The sequence below is a fragment of the Tamandua tetradactyla genome, chromosome 4, assembly GCF_023851605.1.
Source record: "Tamandua tetradactyla isolate mTamTet1 chromosome 4, mTamTet1.pri, whole genome shotgun sequence".
NCBI lineage: Eukaryota > Metazoa > Chordata > Mammalia > Pilosa > Myrmecophagidae > Tamandua > Tamandua tetradactyla.
Genome location: NC_135330.1, coordinates 194,932,257 through 194,956,822, shown reverse-complemented (window position 1 = coordinate 194,956,822; position 24,566 = coordinate 194,932,257). Strand labels below are relative to the sequence as shown.

The 24,566-nt window shown below is 43.4% G+C and overlaps 1 protein-coding gene and 1 long non-coding RNA gene across 4 annotated transcripts in view; one reads left to right on the top strand and one right to left on the bottom strand.

The window, feature by feature from the left end:
- LOC143681704 (uncharacterized) overlaps positions 1 to 22,321 on the bottom strand; it is a 37,308-nt gene extending 14,987 nt beyond the window's left edge. Inside the window, exons 1-2 of one of the 3 annotated variants that reach the window (XR_013174791.1) lie at positions 22,056 to 22,321; positions 21,683 to 21,775 (exon numbers count right to left, since the gene is read on the bottom strand). This is a non-coding gene — a long non-coding RNA (uncharacterized LOC143681704). The remainder of the gene's footprint in view (positions 1 to 21,682; positions 21,776 to 22,055) is intronic. The other 2 variants (XR_013174792.1, XR_013174790.1) reach the window with 2 other exon arrangements.
- Positions 22,322 to 22,892: 571 nt separating this feature from the next.
- UBL3 (ubiquitin like 3) overlaps positions 22,893 to 24,566 on the top strand; it is a 78,178-nt gene continuing 76,504 nt past the window's right edge. Inside the window, exon 1 of the mRNA XM_077158952.1 lies at positions 22,893 to 23,328. Coding sequence (XP_077015067.1) covers positions 23,302 to 23,328 — 27 coding nt within the window. The 5' untranslated portion in view covers positions 22,893 to 23,301. The remainder of the gene's footprint in view (positions 23,329 to 24,566) is intronic.

Sequence of the window (24,566 nt, the reverse complement as noted above, 5' to 3'; positions counted from 1 at the left end):
GTATAATTGTTCATGGTTGCTTTTCTCAACCCTTACCTAAGCTCACCAAAAATAGAATGAAACCTTACTGAGATCAAAGACCCCCAAACACACAGCATTTAGAACCGGAAGCACATTCATTATTGGCTAGCCAGCACTCTTCTAGGTATGGCAGGGGCATATAAATCATCTATGACGGAGACAAAGACAGAATGAATGAAACAATTAGATAACAATGCCAATTGAAGTTAATTAATAATGGTGTCATGCTGTACATCAGTCCTTGAAATAGCAACCTACGCGCCTAAAAATAGAGCTCGGGTGAGTAAGGAGCTGGGGTGGGTGGCCTGGGCCGGTCCAGGAAGGGAGATGCAAGTCCTGCCCACCTTGCAGAGAGTTCTCAAAGTGACTGAAGGTCATCGTCTGGCCCAGAACTTCACCCTGTTGAAGGTTTTTGTGAATTTTCACTTTCAAGGTTTTCGAGGTTGAAAAGAAAAGGCCTCTAATGTGTGTCCCTTTTTACTTCCCTACGCATAGAAAAGCCACTCAGATAACTGCGTGGGAATGACCCATAAGTCCCTTCTGTTCCCACCTGCAAAAGAGCCTGGGGGGTTCTTCTCTGGCAAAACCCTTTGGAATGCAAGCAGAGAAAGGAAAATGAGGTACATCAATGAAAAGGCTATTAAAGGGAAGGCAACAGGAATGAAATGAGGTTTTAACCTTACTTCCAAGCCATATTATATGTATGCAATGTCTAATTCTAATCTTGTTGGTAAAACAGCAATAATTTAGAGGTACTATAGTAAATATTTAACTACCCATGAGTTCAAAGAAAATTTCCCTTTGCAGATGTAAAATTCTTGTCATTAGGAAGAAAACAGCAGTCTTACGTGAGTAATATTTTGCTTCTATTTCTAGATCTAAACAAAGGTTGCTTTAAATATGCTTGTAGTGGTTTGGTCCATCAGTTTATGACTGTGTGGAGTGAGATAGAGAGTATAGCATCTGGCCGTGGTGGGTGGTGCTCAGTAAATGTTTATTTATTATTCTTAACAAAACTGTGTAGTTAAGCTATAGTCTCCGGGAATATAGGTTTATTGAATATTCCAAATTTTTCATTAACTCACCACGTGTGTTCCCATTAAAATGGGTTTTGAATGCACAATGAGATGATTTGAGATGTTCACAGTTGCTAAATTATACTCGCCCCTCCCTATAACTCTTACCTCAAGATTCTGTATCAGAACTAATTCTCCTTAGGTTAGTAACCATAGTATCTCAGCCAAAATCTAAGATTTGTCCAATTATAAATATCTTACCATGTCAAACAGGTCTTCACTGACTGACAAACCTCTCTACCTCTCCAGGGTGGGGAAGTTTCTGTGCATATATGGTGGATGTCTACTGGTCATTCATTTTTCAAGAAATTGCTCTCCACAGCGATTGCAACAGCAGATATCTTTCAGACATTCTCCAGTAAGTGGTTTTAGTAAATGGTCTTTGGTCACTTGTGGAACATTGCTGGCTTTACCTAATAAAAGAACTCTTGGTATAAATTAAATGTAAGTAAGCCAGATTATTTTAAATGCAATAGAGCTGTCAAACAACCCCTCTAGTTGCTCCTTTGCAAAGGGAAGTCTTCTTTTATAAAGTCAACAATCACTTCTCAATGCCTGGGTTTTGCAAATCAGGTATTTAATCCATTAAATTTGCTTAAAACAGGTAGATTCTTCTTTATTTATTGATCTGAGGGCTGATCTTTGGCTTAATTTAAATTCAAAGAATAAAAGAATCAAGACCAGGTGGCTCCAGTCACACAAGTGTTTGGGCAGTTGATTAAGGCATGAAGAATAATTTGGTGTAATGGATGTATGGATGGAAGTGTGAAGATACAGGGCTGGGGGTGAAATTGGGGTGGGCTGGGAGGAACTGTGATTCAGCACAGCACAGTCAAGATAGCAGCCCAGCCACAGTTGAAGCTTTGATTTTCTTTTTAAATTTACCCAGCTGTTTGGGAGCTAGCACCCTGCAAAAACAAACAAAGACTCAATCCTCCACATAACTGAAAAGGAAGAACGAGCCTCCAAGTGATTCTGTGCTCAAAGTGGTAGCAACAAGAGTGCATGAAAAAAGCACAAAGAAGTATGTAGGCAGAGCAAGGAAATGCCTAAACTGAGGTTGTAAAACAAAACCACAGAGATGGAAAAGGACACAATTAGTTGTAGACGTCTGGTTTTCTAACCTGCAGAATATAAAGCTGAAAATAAGAACTCCTTTCCATCAAGAAAAGCTGCACCATGTCCTTAAAACTTTTTCTCTGTACCCCTTACCCACATGCTTTTATCTTGTTTTTGCTGCCACCGGATCCTCCAGGGAGAAAAAGAATCTGGCTTTGTCCCCGCCAGACCTTCAAAGCAAATGCAGCCCTTTGTTTCAGAGCTCTTTCACCTTCATAAAATGCTGATACAGTTTCTACAAATCAGAGGAAATCTGATGGTTGGAGTCGGGGCAGGATTTGCAGAAAAAGAATTTTCCTTCCTGCCACCAAGATACAGCAAATTTAAAGTCAGTCTCCCCCAGGGAAAAAGTTGTGTTGGTGGCTTAGACCAGCACACTATAAGGGTTCCTTTTCTGAGACTCTATGCCAACAATGTAGGAATTAGGAAAACCAATCTAACCCCCGATTGCTCTATCCCTCTAGCCATGTAAATTTTTCTCAAGATTTTTAGCTGCATGTTCTTCAAGGGGATGCATTTTCAAAAAGGAAACCTCCAATTTTGCCTACTTAGCTCAATCAGCTTCTTTGAACTTTCCTTTTAGGTTTCCCCAAAACCTCAATGTGCTTTAAAAATTGAGCAGGAGGGAGTTTCAAGGGATCAATCAAAGATAATAGGAGGGTTCTGAGCTTTTATAGTTAAAAAAAAATTGCTGTTTTCAGAAATCATGAATAAGAGCACTATTATGAGCATTTAATTATTTCTATGAACACATTATAAACTCCGCCATCCCTAGAATGTAATGACTAAAAACTGCCTAATAATGAAATTTAAATGAAAGTCATTTCATGAAAATAGGACTTTAAAATCAAACAGGCAGACAAGTACATTTCTTCCCCTACTGGTTCCTCAAAACTGTTGCTCCATCAAAACACAAGAGAGAGATTGTTTCCATCATGTGAGGCATGGTATAAACATATGCTTCATCACAGTCTCAAGACTCTAATTTTGTAATATTTTAGGACAGCTATGATTCCTTCAAGGATATCGTGAAATGCGTAAAGAAAACAAACAATTAAATGAAGTTTAATTCAAGTCAATTAAAAAATAAATACATTACATGAAGGAGTTTTAGGGATAGAAACATCATTTTCCAATTATACCAATATGTTTATTCTACTGCGTACCTTTTCAAAATATAAATCTTTGCCAATGGTCAAGAGCCCAAAGCCCTGGGGTCTGAAGGATGCTAGGTTGAGCTTTAAGTATCAAAAAAAAAAAATATTTTAAACATTCAACTTTGACAATTTAAGAGTTATTTATCTAATTTATAGAGTTTGCTCTTTTAATTTTCTTTCTGAAGGTACCTGACTGTGGGCAATCACTCCTTAGGATTTTCCCAAGATGGTGGTTTGGAAGGAGAGAGGATATGAAAGTCATAGTCCGGTACTCGTTCTAGTTTGGGTAAAACTGCTAAATAGAAATATATATAATGCTATATATAAAGTTTGACACAGCCTGATGATGGAAAAATATGCAGCCATTCACAACGATATTTACAAAGAGTGTGATGTTGTTAAAATGTTTATAGTAGTGAAAAAAAGAAAGGCTATAAATTGTATGAACTCAAATATATAAAAGAAATATAGAAAGCAAGACTAGAAGCTAGAGAGATGCTTCAAATTTTTAACAGTGGGTATGTATGGGGTATGAGGGTTAGGACTATATTATGGGTGGGAATTTTTTTTTCAGCTGCATAAGAATTTACTTTCATCTTTATGATTTTCAACAAAGTTTTTAAAAACTATTGATTCATTTCTATGCATTCTCTGGGCTCAGTCATTCTTAAATCCTTTTGGTGTTTTTGGAGAGGTTCGAGTTAAAGAAGCCCTTTAGGGATTGCTATAAATGGAGGAGTTCCAAAGACTTTGTAGTCACAATTCAGTTGCCCAGAGAGGGTATACCAGAAGCCTCACTTAGGCAGGTTTCTGTCCAGACACAGTACCTAGTCCATTGTCTGTCTCTGTTAAAGACTGACACTGATCATTAAGGGTTACATTTCAATGGGTAAACAAGAGATAGTCCTTTTATTCCCCCAGGAAAAGCCAGATGGCTTAGAGTCTAGTGAACAACAGCCCACAGTAAACAGAGAACTGTTCCAAAGAAGAGATTTGGTTTTTATTTCAATAGAGGCTGAGCATCAGAAGAATCCTTTTTTTTTGGGGGGGGGGGGGGGGGCAGGGAAGTTTTAAGTGGGAACTCAGCCAGAGCTGGGATTAGAATCAAGGGACTAGAAGAAATGCTGCCCTGGTGTTAGGAAGAAAAACTGGAAGAAGAAGTGTGAGATAAAGAACACAGAATTTTTGGGAGCCAGATAGGAATCAGCATGACCATAGATAAAAACAGACCTGACTTATGAAGCTGGGCAGAGCTGTCCAAGCCACAAGATCTGAGTCACCTGATATCCAGGAGTGAAAGTCTCCCTGGTGACATGGGAGAGGACTCCCAGGGATGAATCCAGACCTGGAACTGTGGGATCAACAATCCCATCCTGACCAAAAGGGGAAAAGAAGTGTAACTAATAAAGTATCAGTGGCAGAGAGAGTCAAATAGAGTCGAGAGGTTACTCTGGAGGTTGCTATTATGCAAGCAATCATAACCTGCCAACTCCCAACCAAAACCATCCCAGCCAATTCTAAAGAACACCTAGGGCAATATAGAAGATTCCATGCACTAGAGTAACTTTCTAGTTCCATCTCCCTACCCCATATTAGTGACAGACCCTTCCAACATAAAAAAGTTAGACTGGCCATAACCCAAACACCCTTAAAGAGAAGGATGGAAAGATCAAAGGTGATGGTGGTGTTATACAGAGAAGATAGAATTTAACAAATGAATATGAATGCTGAATCATTAAATTGATATCTCTTTTAGTCTCCAGTATCTTAGAGCAGCTAGAAGTAAAAACCAAAAATTGTGGAATTGTAACCTAGGTCAAACTTGAAATATGTTCTACAACTAATTGTGGTGCTATGCTTTGAAATGTATGGCTTTTCTGTATATATGTTATTTTTCACAAAAAAAACGAAGGAAAGAAAGTTGATTGTGATGATAAAAAAATATTTAAGCCCTCTAGCCTCCTATATTCTAGAGCAACTAGAAGGAAAAATCTGAGAGGATCGTATGGTAGCCCATGACAAACTCTGGGATCTGTCCTGTAACTACTTGTTGAAGACTGTTTTGAAAACTATTGCTTTTTTATTTCTTTGTTTTGTATATATGGTATACTATACAATTAAAAAAAAGTTAAAAAACAAAACAAAACAGATCTGAGTCATCTGAACCAAGCTAGACTCTGTTTTATACCCTATATCTAACCTGTTCCTGGACAGATTATACCTTATCAATGATTGTCATGGGGGGGAAGCTGTTTTCATCACTTTGCTGAAGACTGGCCTGGGTATATGCTGCAATCACAATGACCTACAGGGAGAAAATGACTGGGAGGGTGGGATATTTTTGGCAGAAAGAAGAAATGCAAGCTCTTCAGTAGATAACAGCAGAGTCACAGAACTTTTTGTGTGGCTGCAGCATGCTCCTGAGTATACCTGCCCCAAGCAGCAATGCTAATTAAATTAGTTCCTTGAGAACATTCTTATTTCAACTATCAGTCTCAGAAACAGTATCAACTGGCTTCTCTATAATCCTTCTTTCCCTTCTGTGACCACTTGCCATGGTTGTTGTAGAGGGGGAGGGTGGATTAGACTGGTCCTGTGGCTCTACCTTAAAATATATCCAGAATCCCACCAGTTGTCTTCCCCTGCCATCCTTAGATCCCCTGGCTTCCTCTCATGGCCTTCTATCATCCATTCTTCTTACAACAGCTGGAGCGACCTGTATAAAACCTAAGCCAGAAATTGACACTGTTCTTAAATCCTTATGGTTTCCCCTTGCTTCTAGTATCAATCCAAACCCTTTGCCAAACCCATAAGGACCTGTATAAACTACTTAACTTTGACCTCTCTGATTTCAGCTCATGCCAACCTCTCTCTCTACCATGCATAAACAAACTTAAGCTTCCCCAATCTTCTATCTGTTTCTGGAAACCACCAAACCTGCTTCCATCTTAACATCTTAACACTTGCCTATCCATTTGCTTGGAAAACTTTTCCCCCTACTCTTTGTGTGGCTTTCCTCCATGCCATCAGGTCTCAGCACAAGTGTCACTCCTCAGAGGAGCTTCTGAATGCCCGCTCAATCTAAGGTAGTCCAACGCCGGCCAGTTTACCCTATCTTCTTGCGTCATTCTATTCACAGTACGTAACACCACCAGAAATTGCTGTATGTGTTTTAGCTCTATGCACCTTTGTTTACCAGCTTATTTTTTGTCTCCCTATAGTAGAATTTCAACTCCACAAGAGCAGCAGTTTTGTCTCTTGTTCATGCTTTAACCCAGATAATAGTCGGTGCAAAAAGTTTATATTAAAACAACAAACAGTAAGTGATTTGTATCATTTTTTATTACTTTTCCTTAATGTACCTAATTTTCCAAAAGAATTTTATCTCCTAGACTGCATCTATTAAGCTTTTATTAGTAAACTTTCCCATGAGATAATCAATGCCATCATATTCTAGCCCAAATCCAAGAAATTTGACATTTGATTTCCCTGAGCAGACTTATCAGCCATAAATATACAATTTCTCTTTATCCTTTTAAAGCGTTGAAATTATCTCTGGCATTCCTTCTCCCTTCCCCAGTACATCTATCATTTCAGATCCTGGTATCAAGAGACCCAGGCTGGAGACCTGCAGATTAACCTTTGTGGGATTTGCCACTCCAAGTTTCTATGATTCTATAGGGTTCTAGAATTTGTCAGCTGACCAAAACCTAAATAATGTCACTCTCCTCTCAGGACCATTTTTCCCTTTGCTTGTGTATGTGGCTGTGCCAGTTTGAAAGGATTTATATACCCTAAATTATGTACCCTAAAAGCCATTTTAATCTGCATCAATCTTGTGGGAGCAACTATTTCTTCTAATCCCTATTCAGCACTGTAGATTGGAAACTTGATTAGGTTATCTCCATGGAGACATGACTCACCCAGTTGTGGTTATTAACTTTTAAATAGACGGAGATGTGACTCCACCCATTCCAGGTGGGTCTCGATTTCTTTACTGGAATCCTTTAAAAGAGGTAGCATTTTGAAGCAAGCTGGAGAATGCCAGGAGCAGCAGAGACACAAGAACTACAGAATCCATCAGCCAGCGGCCTCTGGAAATGAAGGATGACACCACTGGAGGAGCTTCATGAAAAGAGACCTGAAGAGGTAGCTAGCAGACGTCGCCATGCTTGCCATGTGCCTTTCCAGTTGAGAGAGAAACCCTGAACATCAATGGCTCTCTTGAACCAAGGTATCTTTCCATGGATGCCTTAATTTGTACATTTCTATAGACTTGCTTTAATTTGGACAATTTCACAGCCTTAGAACTGTAAACTTACAACATATTAAATTCCCCTTTTTAAAAGCCATTGTGTTTCTGGTATATTGCATTCCGACAGCTAGCAAACTCGAACAGTGGCTAAAATGAATTCAAGATGCACAGCCAGTAGGGCAAGTCGAGTTAAAAACAAAGGTAGAAACGAGGCCGTGTACTTGAGCTAAAAATGGTAAACTGTCCCATGACAAATGAGCCATTCCATAAATTGGAAGCCCCTATAGTTGCCATGAAAGCTTTATCACTTCTTGCAGTTGGCAAAATGTTTTTACAGGAATAAAAACAAACATACCCATGATGCCATAAATAAAAGAACAGGAGCCAGCTCAAAGGTATATGCCACCACTCAAGGCCAGAGAACACCAAGCAGCTGTTCAGAGAATCACAGCCCACACTGGCAGTGGAGGTTCATTTTATCACAAAGAAATTTAATTTCACCTTTGGCCTCATGAGGATTCTTGATCCAATCTATTTGTAAATGTGAGTCCTCCTATATTTGATTTTCCATAGGAGCTGGAACAAAACAGGATATACCCATGTAAGGAACATATACACAACACAATCAAATATAATTGGGGTTTAAATTTTAAGGGAAAAAAACAAACAAGAAATACAAGGCCCTCCCCCAAAGTATTTTTATAATGGTCCCAAAGGAGCAGCTTCTTCAGAGTAAAGTGGTGTGTGATTTAATCACCGCCCCGCACTAGCCCAGCAGAGCCACCGGCTGGGAGAGGGAAAGACACGAGACTCAAGCTTCCAACAGAATTGTTCTGTTTGATGCGCAGCCTGGACGAAAATTTGGATGTGAAATTTGACAAGTGCTTCTTTAGGACACTTTTAAAAAATGAGCTTTGGACCACTTGGGTAAGCTTAATGGAATGGAGTTTGCAAGCAAAAGGGTCAAAAGTCACTATATTCAGTCATGCCCCAAGAATTTCATAGTGTGCTGGTTTGAAAGTGTTGTATACCCCAGAAAAGCCATGCCCTTTAATCCCAATGCAATACTGTAGAGTGGAAAGCTTGGATTAGATTGTTTCCATGGAAATTGACCTGCACAACTTGTGGCTGTAACATTTGATTAAATGGAGATGTGACTCTGGCCATTCAAGGTGGGTCTTGATGAGTTTGATAGAATTCTTTAAAAGGGGAGACATTTTGGAGAAACCTCAGATGCAGAAACTTGGAGAACATTTGCTTCAGAGCCAAAACAGAGATGTAGATGTAGAAAGCAGACGCCTAGCCATGGATGTGTGAAGCTGCAGGGCCCAGCAGACGTCACCATGTGCTTTCTCAGGAGATACTAAGCTACCCAGAACCCAGAGTTAGTCCTGAAAGAGCGAAGTGAAGTCCCACAGATGCTTAGAGAGGAAACCTTCAAGATTAGAAGCTGGAAGCGACAGAACCAGGAACATGGACCAGTAGATGTCAGCCACCTGCTTCCCCATGTAACAGACATTGGCCTTTCTTGAGTCAAGATATCTTTATCCGGATACCTTAATTTGGACATTTTATAGCCTTAGAACTGAAAACTTGTAACTTAATAAATTCCCTTTTTAAAGCTGTTCCATTTCTGCTATATTGTATTCCAGCAGCATTTAACACACCAAAGCACATAGTGTCAGAAGATGTGTATGTTTGCCATTGCTTTATATTAATATAGCCATGGTGTGTTTAGTTTTTAAATACATGGGAAAATTTTATTCCAATTTCCTTCACTGTTTCACAATACAGAACTGTCTATAATCATATTTGTGTGGAAGATAGGGATACCTTTCCAGGAATGAGAGAAACCCAAGAGTGGATTTCATGGATAAATTAATTCTTTAAAAGAAAGTAAATTCAAAGGCCGGCTTTTACTAAGCCAATAGTTTATTTCTGGGTCCTGAAATAATATCTCTTTTTACTGTTTGGAGAAGAGTAGTGTATATGTATGAGCTAAGGAAAGTAACCCTGAGGTTCTCCTGAGGTTTTTTTTTTTTTTGCATGGGCAAGCACCGGGAATTGAACTCAGGTCTCTGACATGGCAAGCGAGAACTCTGCCTGCTGACCCACTGTGGCCTGCCCTCTTCTGAGGTTTTAATTCAACTTTGCCATCAGTGAGTTTGTGCAAACTGCCACATGGACCCTTTCTAATGGTCCCTGCCATTTACCTTAGAATTAACAGACCTGGCTGTCACCTCATGGGTTTGTTGCATTAATCCCATGAAATAAGTAGAGCCTCAAACATGGAGGTTACTTGGGGAAGGTTAGTGCCACCTAGCTTCTCCTGCCCCTCCTTCTTCCCAGTCTCCTCCTGCCCTTTCCTTCCCTTGTCCTCGCCTTTGACATCCTAAAAATGGCAGATGGGTGAGAGTCGAGGAAGGCTTGGTCAGGGCACACAGGATATTCTGTGTCCTTTCCCCCTTCTGCTGCCTGGATCAAAACCTTTGTGGTACTCTCTCCCTCAATGCTGTCTGTGGTGAGGTCAGCTGCTGTGTGTGCGTGTGTGCATGTGTGCGCATGTGCGCGTGTGCTCTTGCTGACCCCAGTGGTGAGGCTGCAAGTGTGGCCTGCAGCCCGCAGCCGTGGGGAGCCTCTGGGGGGCCATGTCCACACCCCAGCCACGCGCACGAGCTGCCCCAGTCAAACCTTGAAATCAGCTAGATGGCACCGGGGTTCCTGGCCCACAGAAACTGTGCTCTCCTGGATGTGTACTGCTTAAACACACACACACACAACCTTTGCAGTATGAAAAATCGCAGGTAAAATAGCTCCACGCATTCATTCATTTCGGGGACTTGGCAATCTGTGTGACTCCCCTTGTGCAGGCCAACTAAACAGCCCAGGCACGAGTCACAACCCAGGAGTTAGAGCAAAGAGGAGACGGATGGTGGATGACCCCTGCCCTGGGTGTGGGTGCCCACCTTGACTGTCCCAGGGCATGTCCCTGTGTGTTGCTACTGCACGCTGGTCACTTACTCTCTGTTATCTCTGTGTGGGCATCCTGGTGCCAGTTCTCCTCTGTTTGTGCTCAACTTGAATTTATTCCATGCAGTGCCCAGAAACATATGTAGGCTGAGGATGAGGAGCCAGCCAGAGGAAGGGCAGGAGAAATTACGCCAAGCGAAGGCAACAGTGTATGCAAAGACCTGGAAGCCTGGAAGAACCTATCTAATTCTCAGTTTTGCAAGATTTTTTGGTGTGACTGGAGCAGGCATTGAAGGGTGAAAAGAGATTAGAAGAAAATAAACTGGAGAGAGAAAGCAGAGGCCCAGTGCTGAGGGAGCCAAGGTAAGTTATTTAAGGTGTGAGTGAAAGACTTTTAAGCAAGGAGATAAAAAACATATTAGCTAAGACCAATCAGTGGCTTTTCAGTCAGTCAAATCTGTGTCCAAGTCTCAGGCCCTCCACTTACAAACTGGGTGACCTACTGTCCTGTGCCTCAGTTTACTCAACTCTAAAATGGGGATAATAACAGAACATATCTCATAAAATTGTCATGAAGATTAATGCAAGCAAAGTGTCCAGTCCTGTGCCAGGCACTGAAGAGCGTGCAGTCAATCTTAGCTTCGATTATTGTTTTGGTTTCCTGGGCTGCTCAAGCAAATGCTGTCAAATGGGTTGGGTTAAACAATGGAAATTTATTAACTCAGGGATTTGAGGCTAAAAGAAAGTCCAAGTCAAGTCATCATGAAGGCGATGCCTTCTCCCCAAAGACGGTGGCATTCTGGGGCTGGCTGCCAGTGAGCCTCTGTCCTTAGCTTTTCACATGGCAAGGCACGTGGCCACAGCTCCTGGTCTCTTCCTTGTCTTCTGGGTTCCACTGATTTTCAGCTTCTGACTGCTTCCTCTGTGACTTTCTCTCTCTCTCTCTCTCTTTCTGAATTCCGTTTTCTTACAAAGGTCTCCAGTAATAGGATTAAGATCCTCCTGATTGAGGCGGGTCATACCTTCACTGAAGTAGCCTCATCAAAAGGTCCCACTTACAAAGGGTTCACACCCACAGGAGTGGATTATGTGTAAGAACACATTTTTCTGGATTACCTATACCTCCAAACCACCACAATTGTTATTGGGAATAATTTATGCATAAATAACCATTAAATGTAATTTATGCACAGATATTTTTAAATGATTATTCAGGCATAAATAAAAAGATATGGCAACAATGTAGAGCAGATGTTGACGAGCTTTCAGATTCTATAACTTGAAAAACTGTTTGTTTTTATAAAATGTCATGGGGGGAGTACAAGGATAGTTCGGTGGTAGAATTCTCGCCTGCCATGCAGGAGACCCAGGTTCAATTCCCGGTCCATGAACTTCCCAAAAAACAAACAAGCAAGCAAAACAAACAAAAAACAAACAAACTAAACCTGAACAACTGATGCTGCAATAATGGGATACTCACATGGAAAAATACCGAAATATCACCCCACCATACAGCATACAAAAAAAAAATTGTCACTGCAGTATGATTGATGCACAATGAAAATGTCACTGCAGTATGACTGATGCACAATGAACTGCATATTTGTTAAGTATACAATTTGATAATGTTTTAAAGAAGTTTTAGAAATGACCACAGGAATGTCAACTTTTAAAAAATATATAGTAACAATGGCCTACTTTTAACCATTCCAAAAGAAATTATTTTAACACCAAAAAAGCAGGAAAGACATTCTTTCCAAATAAAAAGCAAATGTTTAAATTGAGAAAACAAAAGCCTTATGAGAAACTCACTGCATTATTTTCAACATTTTCCTGCAGATCAATTAAAAGTTCGCCCTCAATTGGTATTTGGGTACCTCTAATATTCAGACTCTGTATGAGGATGAGAATCTGGAGGCAGAGAGGCATCATGGGTGGCTATTGATCCCAAGAAGAACTTGTCAAGAAATGAATCAGGTTGGTGGAAATGGGAATACAAATGTGTGTAACAGACCCAAGAAATATGAAGAAAGTAGAATCAATAGGACTTTTATATTGAAGATGAGTGATGGGAAAAGTCAAGAATAGACATTTGGAAGAATGGTGATACAATTCAAGATGAGGAATAGCTTTGTTGGAGAAACTTTTGGTTTAGAATGTGTTGGCTTTGGGGTTCCAATGGGACTTGCCAGTTGAGAGATCTAATGGGCAGCTTGGATGCAGTCTGGAGCCCAAGAGAGCAGTGTATAACTGAGATATGACACTGGAAATCATCAGCTTTGAGGAAGTACTTGAAACCAGTGGGGTGAAGGATATGCAGAGTGAGAAGAAAAGGGAAGGAGAGGGGAGGAAAGGGGAGGAGAGAAGAGAGGGAGAGGGCAAAGATCAGCACCCTGGAGAACATCAGCATCTAAGAGACAGATACAGTACAGACAGTAATGAAGGAGATGGAGGCAGATCAAGAGGTCATTGGAAAACCTGGAAAGGTGGTAGCACAGAAAAGTGCATGTCATTTTTTACAAAAGGGTAATGAGCATTTCTAGAGTGCCTTATATGTTTCAGGCACTGAGCTAAATGCTTCTCCATCTATTTTATCTGCCTTCACAACAACCCTATGACATAGATGTTTCATAGCTAAGGAGCTCACATGTGACACAGATTAAGTCAACTTGCCCACGATGCTAGTGAGAGGTAGAGTTGGAATCCAATCCAAGTCCCATGCAATCTGACTTCAGAGCCATCCAAGAATGATGTAATGGCCAAGAGTGTCAAGAAGTCAAAGAACGAGTCAACGATGACAAAGCCTGAAATGTGTCCATGGTATATGTCAATTAAGAACTTTGGCTTGAGAGTTTGGTGATGTGTGAGGGAAAGCAAAAAGGATGAAATGGATTTATCAAGTGTGGCCTTGGTAAATGTGCATTGCATAGCTCTGGGAGGCTCTGCTCAAATGGATTAGGACGTACATGACTCTTTCTGTAGTTGTGTGATATACAACCTGCATAACCTGTGCAGCAGCCCTGAGTGGGGATTAAATGACACATAGGATGTGCTCCCATCTGCTTTTAAGAAGCTTGATGTTAAGGGAAGGAATAAGATAGGGTGAGAATTGGAGAAGAACATTGAGACATTAGAGAACCTACTTGTTTTTAAGATGAGAGATTTGAGCATATTGCCATGCTAAGGTGAAGTAGACTGGTTTGCCTGAGATAGCCCCAGCTATCTGTGGTCCAGAAGTAATTATTAACAGTGCTCACCTCACTTTGACTTGTTTGGCAATATATCACATGGTCACCATTGGAGAGGGAGAGGCAGAAGATCTGAGAGGGAAGGGCTGTGAGATGAAACAAGGTCCCTGAGATGGAGGGGATGGCTCTTGGGGAAGTAGAGGGCAGAATCTTGGAAGGGATGAGGAGATAAGAGTAAGAGCGAAGGATACGAGGTAAGGGGTTTGATGAAGATTTGTGAGATTTCTTTTTGATCCCTTTTCTCCATGAAGTGGCTGTCCATGAGGTCACAGCCTAGGGTTCTAATTCTTATTCCCGGTTTCCTCTTCTCTGTCGCCCAGGAGGCCAACTCTTCATAAATGTGGCTCTGTTGGTCTCTACAAGGAAAAGGGGATAGTGTGGCTAGATTTGTGGTGAGCAGAAAGAAGTAATTGAAAGCCAGTGTTCTAAGAGAAGTTGGTTTAGAGATGTTAATATCATACGTGATGTGATATGATCCCCATTTCATAGTTAAAATGATAGGTTCTGATTGAGAACTTACTACATGCAGGAATGAAGTTTTTAAATGTATAAATTTTAATGTAATGTTCTAAACGTTTGCATTTTTATACCTTTTTATTGCCCCATCCCCCTCTTCTTAATAGAAATTGAGTAGCTTCCCTGAGTTTACGAGTCTAATGAATGGCAGAGGCAGAACTTACATCCATGGCCTACACTCATAACCAATGTGTTTCTCTCTCTCACTCCAATCATCTATTTAAGGAACACTCATTTCAGGCCTTCTCCTTTAATTGCAGCATTAAGTCAAAGGTTGCATTGTAAGAAATGAATCACCTTTAAACCCCCAGAAAAGATGAGAGGGTAATCTGATATGAAGGTAGCTGGTGTGTAAGACTAGCTGTCCAGTTAGAGCAGTGATCAGTTCTTTATATTGTGACGCAGCTGGATGTCTGGCTCTTCTGTGAAGTTTCTACCTGGCCTGCTAGAGGAAGCACGTGCTAACTGGATTACTCAGTTTAGGAACCACCGTCAGGCATTTCGGCCCTACGGGCAGTTGCCCAATGAGGGCTGATTCAAGACCTGAATCAGTGATAACAGAGGCCACTCTCTGGTTCCAGCAGTTCTCCACTGGGGCCACCTCCCTGCCAGTGTGGTCCGTGGAAAGCTTGCCAGAGCAGATGGGCAAGGGGACTTGGCAAGGTTTCTCCTTGATTCCTTCTTTTGTTCATTAAATATAATGCCCATGTTCCAAGAAATGATCATGATGATGAATATGCAACTATGTGATGATATTGTGAGTTACTGATTATATATGTAGAACGGAATGATCAAAATAGGAATGTTTGTGTTTGTTAGGTATTTTATGGTATTTAAAAATATAAAATTAAAAATATATATATATATATATAATGCCCAGTATGTTTCATGATAGTGATATTACCTCCCTCGGTGAACATAGAAAAACACAATTTGAATGTTACGGAAAACTATGGGTCAATGAATCAATCGATAAAAAAACTTGTGTCAAAAAAACTATATGTTGTGACCATGCCAGCAGCTATTGGGGTACAGAAGAAATAGGATTTATAGTTCACATCACAAGGTTAGAGTTAAAAAGAGTTCTCTTGTCTACACTGAAGAAAATATAAGGCTTATATGGGATTTACAAATATCTGGATAGAGTTTTATTTATTTTGGCATTAAAAGCATTTTTTTGGTTGGATAACTCTACAATTAAGTGCTGATTTCCCATGACAATGAAAACCAGGAATAATGATTGTGTTTTATGATACCAATTTGATAATAAATTTTATACTCATGTCATATATTTGCCATGACTTATGAAATTATTTAATAATTCAACAATTACATAATGCCACTAGGAAATAATCTGTCTTTTTGTTTCTTGGAACATCTTAGAGGAAACTCATTCTCATGTACATTTGAAAATTACAGAGAAAGTGTGGCTGCTTCTCAAGAAGTTTCCATTTTCTCATTTTTAAAATGGATGGAGATGATATCATCGCTAAAAATCCTTCCAGCTTTTGCATCGGATGACTCGGTGACCCCCATGTTGTGTGCAAATTGGGGTCAGGAAGAAATTGTGGGCATCAGAAAGAGACAAAACACAAGCACTACTTTTCTGGTGGTCTAGGAATTCTTAGCCTGCCCAGCTCACATCTTTGCATGTTTGCAAAAATAGCTAAAACCATGTTCGCATTTTAAAAATGCAACTCTTTCTTTGTTTTGTCAAAAGTAAAATTCTCCTGCCTTCATAGCCAAACTCCCCTCCTTTGCGGTAACACATACTCCCTTAGTCTCGGGAGAATAGTTGGACTAAACCTTGACCACCGTCTATGCGTAAATGCGACACCCCTCTAGGTCTGAAGGTCACCTGCTGTCTCCAGGGCATTTATTGGCTTATTTTGGATACTGTTCACCACGTCAAGCCCCGGAGAGACAAAGGGGAACAAAATCCAGCCCCAGTCCTTAAGAAGTTTCCATGCAGTTGGGGACCCAAGGCACAAGCAGATCTTGTGAGATAAATAACAGAGCTGCCAACCTTAGCAAAACTGGTGTTGCCTCCTTCTCCATTAGCGACAGACTGTTTAGGTGCTGTATAATGCCAGTAGATAATTTGTAATTACAAATACAATTTCTGAAGTTCAGTGTATTGGTATTTGTATTGATATAAGTCTAGGGCCATGGACAGTGGGGGTGGAGCACCCAGCGCTCTCCCAAATGAGAAGTCTGTGCTGTCCTGTCTCCAGCCCTCTCCAGCCAGAGGACATGTCCCCACGCCCCCACGGGAAGCCGGGCTCCTGGAAGGAGTCCCACAGGGGTCCCACACCTGCTGCCCCATTTCTGCTTGTTCGGGATCAATCCATCAAAACTTTTGTTCCCTATGCACAGAAAAACACTCAATCTGATGGAAATATCAAAATGCAAAATGAACAACCATGAAGTGAAGTGCTTTTTCTTTTGTTTAAACTAATTAATTAGCATGCATATACAGTGACAGCTCCATATTTTCTAAATATTTTGGGGTTTCCTGCCTGGTTGGTGTGTGTGTGTATGTGTATGTGTGTGTGTTGCTGAAGCTGAGCTTGCATACAACACATGCTTTCACTTGGATTGTATCTTTAGAGTACAGTGGATGAGATGACTGGACAGGCTGAAACCTTCTCCCAGTCGCCATCTGCTGCTATCTGCAAGGGTATGCCTACCTGCTGTAATGATGTAAGGATGGCTGTGGATACCTACAGTGGCCTGGGTGGGGGCCAGTGTGGCAAAGCTGCTGTGCTCACACAGGGAGCACTGAAGCAGGTGAAACCCCCTGAGAAGATAATTGGGCTGGGGAGTTCAAGTGCCATGCAAGCACCCACAGACTCTGAACTTGGTTCTGAACTCTAGTTCAAACATGTAATTCAAAATACAGAAAGATTTATGTACACAAATAGTGAAAAATTACAAACAATCTTTGTTCCCCAAATAGAAAATGACTGCCTAAATTATAGCACATCCACTCAGCAGAATAGTATGCAGCCTTTAAAAAAAAGAGAGGTAGGATGTTTATGCAAGCCTTTCATAAAAATGAACAAGTTTTTAATTTCAAAAGAAGAAAAGAATTTTGTTTCAAAGTTTAAAAGAATTTTCTTTCAATGTTTACGAGAAAAAGAATTGCTTTGATGTTTAAAAAATGTATGTATACCATAAATGTGTAAAACTGTATACATAAAAAATGAAACTAGTTTCTCTAATTTCCAGAATGTTTATAATATTGATATTGCCCTTTATTTTTAAAATAAAAGAGAAAATACATTAACATATATTATGCAACAGAATGATTAAAGAAACTTCTTTTGTAGTTTTGTAGAATTTGATTGACATGGAGGGATATTAGAAAAATGTCATATTAGGAGTCACACTTGGTCTGCTATTAACCTGACCTCAGTTTCCTGATCTGTAAACTAGAGAATGGGGGTTGATGATCTCTAAGATCCCCTAAGAGCTTTTAAATGGTATGAGTCCAACAGGTCACACAGTATGACAACTAACCCAGAGCACAGAGAAAAAAATGCTATTGGAGTTCAGATCCCTCTATAAAAACAAATCTCATCATGACACTCCCTAGTTTAAAACCTTTCAGCGGCTTTCACCTACTTGGAAGTTTGAAGGAGTCTAAAATATAAAGCCCCTGGTGACCTGCCTCCAGCACTCACTCCTGCCGCATCTATCCTGCCCCCACCCCTGGCCCCACTCCTGCCCCACTCCCAGCTGCCACCTGAGCTTCAGTTACCTCCACCCCCTGCGACCATCTGGCCTCAAGTCCTGGATCTTACCAGTCTTCCAGGTCTTGGCCTGGCTTCAGGACCACCCTCCGTCTCCACTTGCCTTGGACTGGGTTAAATGCCAGACCCCTGAAGGCGGAGTTGGGTTTTCTCCCTGTGAACTTCCAAAAGGGCCGTGTGCGTATTTCTATGATGGAGTTTATCAATGCATCCCCCGGTGATTCAATTCTCAACTTCCCTGTCTGGAGCGCTTACTAGACTGTGAGCACGGAGGGAGACAACTTAGGACAAGGAGACCTGGGCAGTTGCAGGGGAGAAGGCGGCGTATCAGTTACTGAAGGAGGCCATGGGATGGGAGAAGGAGCTGCGCCATCCCGTTCCCTGGACTGCGTGACTGCGGCCATGGCTCACCTTACAAGCCCCCGGGGACCGCAGGTATTTCTCATTACAAAGGAAACTTGACAGGCCAAAAGGAAGGAAGATGGATGGAGGGAATTTGGCTTACACAGTGCTTCTCAACCATGCCTGGAAAGTGCCAGTGTCAGGCCCCAGCTCGGAGGTTCCGAATGAATTGGCCTGGGGTAGGGTACAGGCATCTGTCTTCTTAAACGACTCTCCCTGATTCTCAGGCGGACCCGGGTCGAGAATGTCTGGGGGGGCTGGAAGGGTTTGTAGTGTGTCCATGGGCCCCTGCAGGCCTGAGGACGGGTCACCCAGCCTGTCCTTCCTGTTCCCCGGCTTCACACCATTTCATGCTACTCTTCCCACCTCAAACTCCCTCCGAGCACAGTCCTCAAAGCCACAAACACGCACGTTCATTCTGCTCCGGCCTTCACCTTACAGAGAAAAGACGAAGGGAGAGAGTCCATTACTGAACCAGAAAACAAACGATCTCTGGTTTTGGAGGAAAGACCTTGGCCAGTTGTGGGAGGGAAGTGCCATTTCGGGAGACCCCTTCCACGCCGCCACACTGTGCTGGGGCCTCACACAGGCTTTCTCAGGAGAAAGGGAATGCAGTTCTTAGAAGTCAGCCTTCGAAGGCCTCTAAACAGGAAGCAAAGAGGAGACAGCTTTAGAAGAACCTCAGGCATATGGCTGGAGGTGGGGTCATTTCCACCACTGGCCCCATAACTCTAATGGCAGAGAGGGTCTCAGCTGCTCTCCGAACTGGGGTTTGGGGAGTTGCAGACCAGGCCAGCCCGGGGCAGATCTGGAGGGAAGTAGCAAAATCTGCCTTCACTGCTCCCGCCTCTGCTTCATCCAGACGTGCTTGCTGTGTCCCTGGGGTCCCCTGCCTGGTGTTGTGGCAGATCATTCTGTGCCTCGTGACATTTTTCCATTCTCTCATCTTTCATAAATGACAATGGGCGGTATAATGAAGTAATCAACTAAGTTAACCCTGATAAAAAAGTTACTGGTCTCCTATACAGCAATGCTTCCATCTAGTTTTAAATTCACAAATTTCCTTGAGAAGACCTTTCAGAAATGTTCCTAAGATAAGAATTGTTTCAGATCCCTTTGATGGAAGGTGGGGGAGATATATTTATTAACAGCTTTATTGAGATATAATTTACATATTAGAAAATTCTATTCACAGACTTGTGCACTATCATAGTAATCTCATTTTAGAACACTTTCATCACCTCCCCCCGCTCCCACAAATAACAAAACCAAAACCAAAACCAAAGCCACCTCATGTCCATCAGCAGTTTGCTGGGGGAGGTATCTTTAACAGGCTATAGATGTCACACACTATTCTTCCAGGTACAGACACTCAAAGACTCTTAAATAGATCTTAGTTTAAGATTTAGTTAAGCCTCCTCCTGAGAAGGAATTGAGGCTCAGAGAGGCACAGTATCTTGGCAAAGGTCACACAGCTTATTCATAACAGAGCCAGGTCTTTAAATTTCCTGTGAAATTATCTTTCCCAATACAAAATGCTGTGTCAGCTCACTTCCTTCAAATTGATGCTGCCAATAGATTAACAGTATCAAAAAGACGGCTCTTTTTCCTGGTGTGGACAGATGGGTTCCTTTCCACCTGCCTCCCTCTCACCTGCCTGAGTCAGGGGGTAGAGAGTAAAGATGGGAGAGTGGAGAAATCCACAAGCATGTTGGTTAATGTAAGGAAAGTGTTATAATGGGCTTTGTGGAGAATAATGTCTCGACTTTTCTTAGAAGAGTAAGAGGAAACACGGCCAGATGCAGTGAATTAACTTTAGAAAGATGGGGCCTTTCGTGGACGTGGCCAGCAGCCAACAGCAGTGTCATGTGTCAGGACGGTCAAGGTCTCGTGCTGACAGGGGGGTCTGTACTTCCCTGGCTGCAGGGCTGCTGAGTTGCAGCAGAGGTACGTGTCAGCTCTCTTCGCTGTCCCCTTGCTTCTGCCTTTCCACTTCCAGTAGCACTCAGGACCAGAGAGTACCGTCCAGAGAGGTCACTGGATAAATGATGGACTCAGGTATAGGGCAGGGGACTGATTTTGTGAGCGAGAGCCTTCAAAATGCGTTCCAATATTCCTTCTGAGGTCACTGACCAATTGAAGCATTTTCAGTGGCCGTTATTTGCTGGGATGCTGCAAGGGCTGAAGTCTCCGCGAGGGGCAAAACGTGGAAATGAGCAATCAAGGAACAGAGGGTGTGGGGAAGCATCTAAGTCCAGACTCAGAAACATCTAAGCAAAGTTCTGATGCCTAATCATGGTGCAACTGGTGCCCCTTACTCCCTTCTGTTTGGTTTCCTAGGGAATCTGCTCTGTCTTACTCCTTCCCTGCTACCTCCCTTGCCTCACCCCTGGGTGTGTAGGCCCCATGGACTGCTTGGAATGTCTCCAGCCAGGCTACTCCAGAGGCAGGTACTCCCAGCATCCTGGGTTTCCATTCCGATGAGACAAATGCCTGATGGCCATGAGAAATGACATGGGTTCCTAGACAATGAGGTCCCTGAGGACAGTGACTGGACCATTCATTTTTAAACCTCTGGTGCCTAGCAGAATGCCTGGCACATTTGTTTGTTGAATGAGGATGAGTCGTAGCATTTCATATCAAATGATGCATTATTATTTACCAAATGATTTCCCGCGCATGAAGTCACCCTCACAACTTGCCCCTACTTTACCAGTGGAAGGGAGGCAAGGCTGTTTTACAGTTGAGGTCACAGATGAGGTAGGAGAGTCTAAACTCATTGGCATTTCAATACAGGTGTCTCACCAAGACTGTCCTTCCGGTAGTAGTCAGCCAAAGGACTAGGAGATATGGACACAGAGATTTGGATCGATACTTGTGGTTTCTGCATTTGGTAGCTGAGTTTGGGGTGGACATATTTCACCCAAGTCTCTCAACAATGGCATTTCCCCCCTGCTACTTCTAATCAGTATAGATTAAATAGACGTTAGGGGTTAACCTGGTAAACTAGTGAATCTCCAGGTTGTCTGAAACAGCTATTTTCCTGATATAGATTTGGCTTGATATACTACTGTATCTAATGCAATTTTTTATAATTTCAATTAACTAGATTATAGCTTTATGGCTCTGCGTCTTTAGGAAACACATGTTGAAACATCCTCACCACTTAATGAGATCCTTGTTCCTGTTGAACTTCTCTAACCTTATTGGAAATCAATGCTTGCTTCTGATCTTCCAAATGTAACGGTGAAGAGACCTAGATGAAATCAGTACACAAAATGCTTTGAGATGGTAGGATGTGAGGAGCATGCTGTAATTAAATTATTCTGCTTAGAGGTACACCATATTATTAATAAAAAGTCTTATCTTTCGAGCAGTTTTAGGTTTGCAGGACAACTGCATAAGAAAGTACAGATTTCCCATATATTTTCCCCCTCCTCTCTAGTTTCCCCTACTATTAACAGCTTGCGTTAACGTGGTACATTTGTTAGATGAATGAACAAATATTGATACGTAAACTAAAGTCCGTGGCTTACTTTAGGGTTCACTCTCTGTGTAGACAGCGCTATGGGTTCTGACAAATATGGAATGTCATGCATCCACCATTACGAGGCAGGCCACATATTTTGACTAATCTCAGTGAGAATCGTGCATGAGGGAATCTCTCTGTGCGGAATTAATTTTCCCCCAAGAGTTCGCATTATCACAGGGGTCCCGTTCCCCCGCTGGGCAGGAGGGGGCTCGAGCGGGCGGAGGGAGCGTTCCTTCCCTAGCAACTGTTGCTGGGAACGGCGTGGCTTCGCGTGGCCCGCGGAGACTACAGTTCCCATCATACTCGCGGGCGGGCTCCGCCGCGACGCACGCGGGGCCGGTGGGGGCCGAGCGGGGGTGGTTGCGGGGGTGGGGGTGCGCTCTCCGCCGCGTCCCCTCCTAGCGCTCGGCCGCCGCCGCCGCCGCCGCCGCCATGTTGGCTTGAGAGGCGATGACAGGAGGCGGGCGCGGCGCTTCGGACTGAGCAGTGGCGGCGTTGGAGAGACAAAGCTCTGCGAGGAAGCCGCTGCCGCGCTGAGGCGAGGGGGACCCCGTCTCTTCCGGGGGCCGGCCGCGGTCGGCGTCGCCCGGCGCTCGCGAGGCGGGGGAGGGGCGGAGGGGGCGGGGGCGGCGGCGGCGGCGGAGGAGGAGGAAGGGGAGCTGCGCAGCCGGAGGCGATGCGCTCGGAGCCCCGGCTCGGCCGCCGCTGCTGCCCGGGGGCGCCCGCGGCCTGATCCCGAGGGACCCGGGGCACCCGCGCCCGCCTCGCTCCGCGCGCCGTCCCTGCGCTCCGGGCTCTCGCCGCCGCCGCCGCTCGCCGCCTGCCCTTGAGCTCGCCCGGCCGTTTCCCCCGCTCGGCTGCCCCGGCCCGCGCGCGTCCATGCGGAGCTGCCGGGCCCTCCGGACACCCGCACCGCGGCCTTCTCCTGCCTGATGAGGACCTGACTCGAGGCCGCCGGTGACTCATCGCCGGGGAGCATTTAACCCCCTCCCACCCCGTCCATGCTCGTGTGTCACTCGGCTCGGCCCACCTGGCGCGGCCGGTCCTGGGGCTGCTGCAGCCGCTGACGACGGGCCCTCCACTCCGGTCTCGCGCCTCCCGCCAAGGGCTCCTCCTGGGGACGCAGTTTACGAAGCCGTCGCCCCGCTTCGGGCTTGCCTCAGTGGCTGGAAGATCCCGGCTTGGAGTTTGTTGTCTCCTCTTTCCTTTTTTTTTTTGCGCGAAGCCCTGGGGACAGATCAGACGACAAGATGTCCACGAGTGTCCCTGCGGACATGGTAAGCGAGGCGCGCGGTAGGCCCGGGTGGGTGGCGAGGTGCCGGGCGGCTGTCCCCGGACGGGGCAGCGCGGGTGAAGGTTGGCCGGCGCGGGCGGAGAGCCGCCGCGCTGGGACATTTTGGAGAAGTTGAAGCTTCTGGTTTTCGCCGTTTTAGAAAGTCCTGCTTATAATATGGGGTTTCACAGTGGCCTGTGTGTGTGTGTGTGTGTGTGTGTGTGTGTGTGTGTGTTTTGGTTTTTAAGTCACCCAGGGACGGCGGCGAAGTAGGGGAAATGTAGCAAGATAGCTCGAAGTGGAGAAAACCTACCTTCGCTGGAAAATCCTCCGAAACCCTTGCCTCTTCTCGCCCCCGACCCCGACAGGGCTGTGCGCAGAGCCGGGGGACCCGGGAATCCTGCCTCTATCCCCCATCGCTGATGCAGTAGGCACAGACCTGGTGTTTTTCTAGAACAGGGATTTACTCCTCTTTAAGAAAAAGTACGCCAGAATTTGGATCGCCGCTGTGTGCTTTTGGAAATTTGTAGGTGAACAAGTATGACAAGAGGAGCGTTAAGATTTGGGGGAATGTTTGCAAATCTAGATTGCCCGCCTGTTAGCGCCTCGTATCAATGTTCCAGGACTCTTCCTACCAGATAGTTAGCTGCGTGACATCGTGAGGCTTTGGGAAACTGAGATATGTTATTGAGTCTTTATCAGGGCACATTTAGAACTTGAAACAAGGAGTGCTCTTGTTTATTGACGCTTTTCTTTTTGTTTATAAGGGCTAAGGTTCTGACTGTAGACTAATAGTAACTGTTTAGATTTCCAAGGCTGTGGGGTGGGATAGTGTCAGTGTGAAATCACGCTTTGCAGTTGTAAGGGCAACTATAACTGAATTAGCAGGAAGATGAATAGTCTTGTTTATGAAAGAATTCAAGTTAGTGTAGTTCTGCTCACTTGTATTAAGTTGACATTTGAATGTGTGTTCCAGTTGGGTGGGGGAACAAAATTGAACTTTGATAATTAAATTAAAAATGTCAGATGTTTCTGTAGAATCCAACCTTATTTACAGATTAAAAATTTTATTTGTACTGAATTAAACGACAGGTTTTGATCTTGGTTTAAAGGCATTTTGCCTGATGTTTGATTTTCCATTTAATGTGCTATTTAAATGCAAAGGATACACGACACTTGTCTCTTGAGTGGCCACACAGCAACCTTACACTTTCCTTCCTGAGTCTTAAAACTCATGTGTTG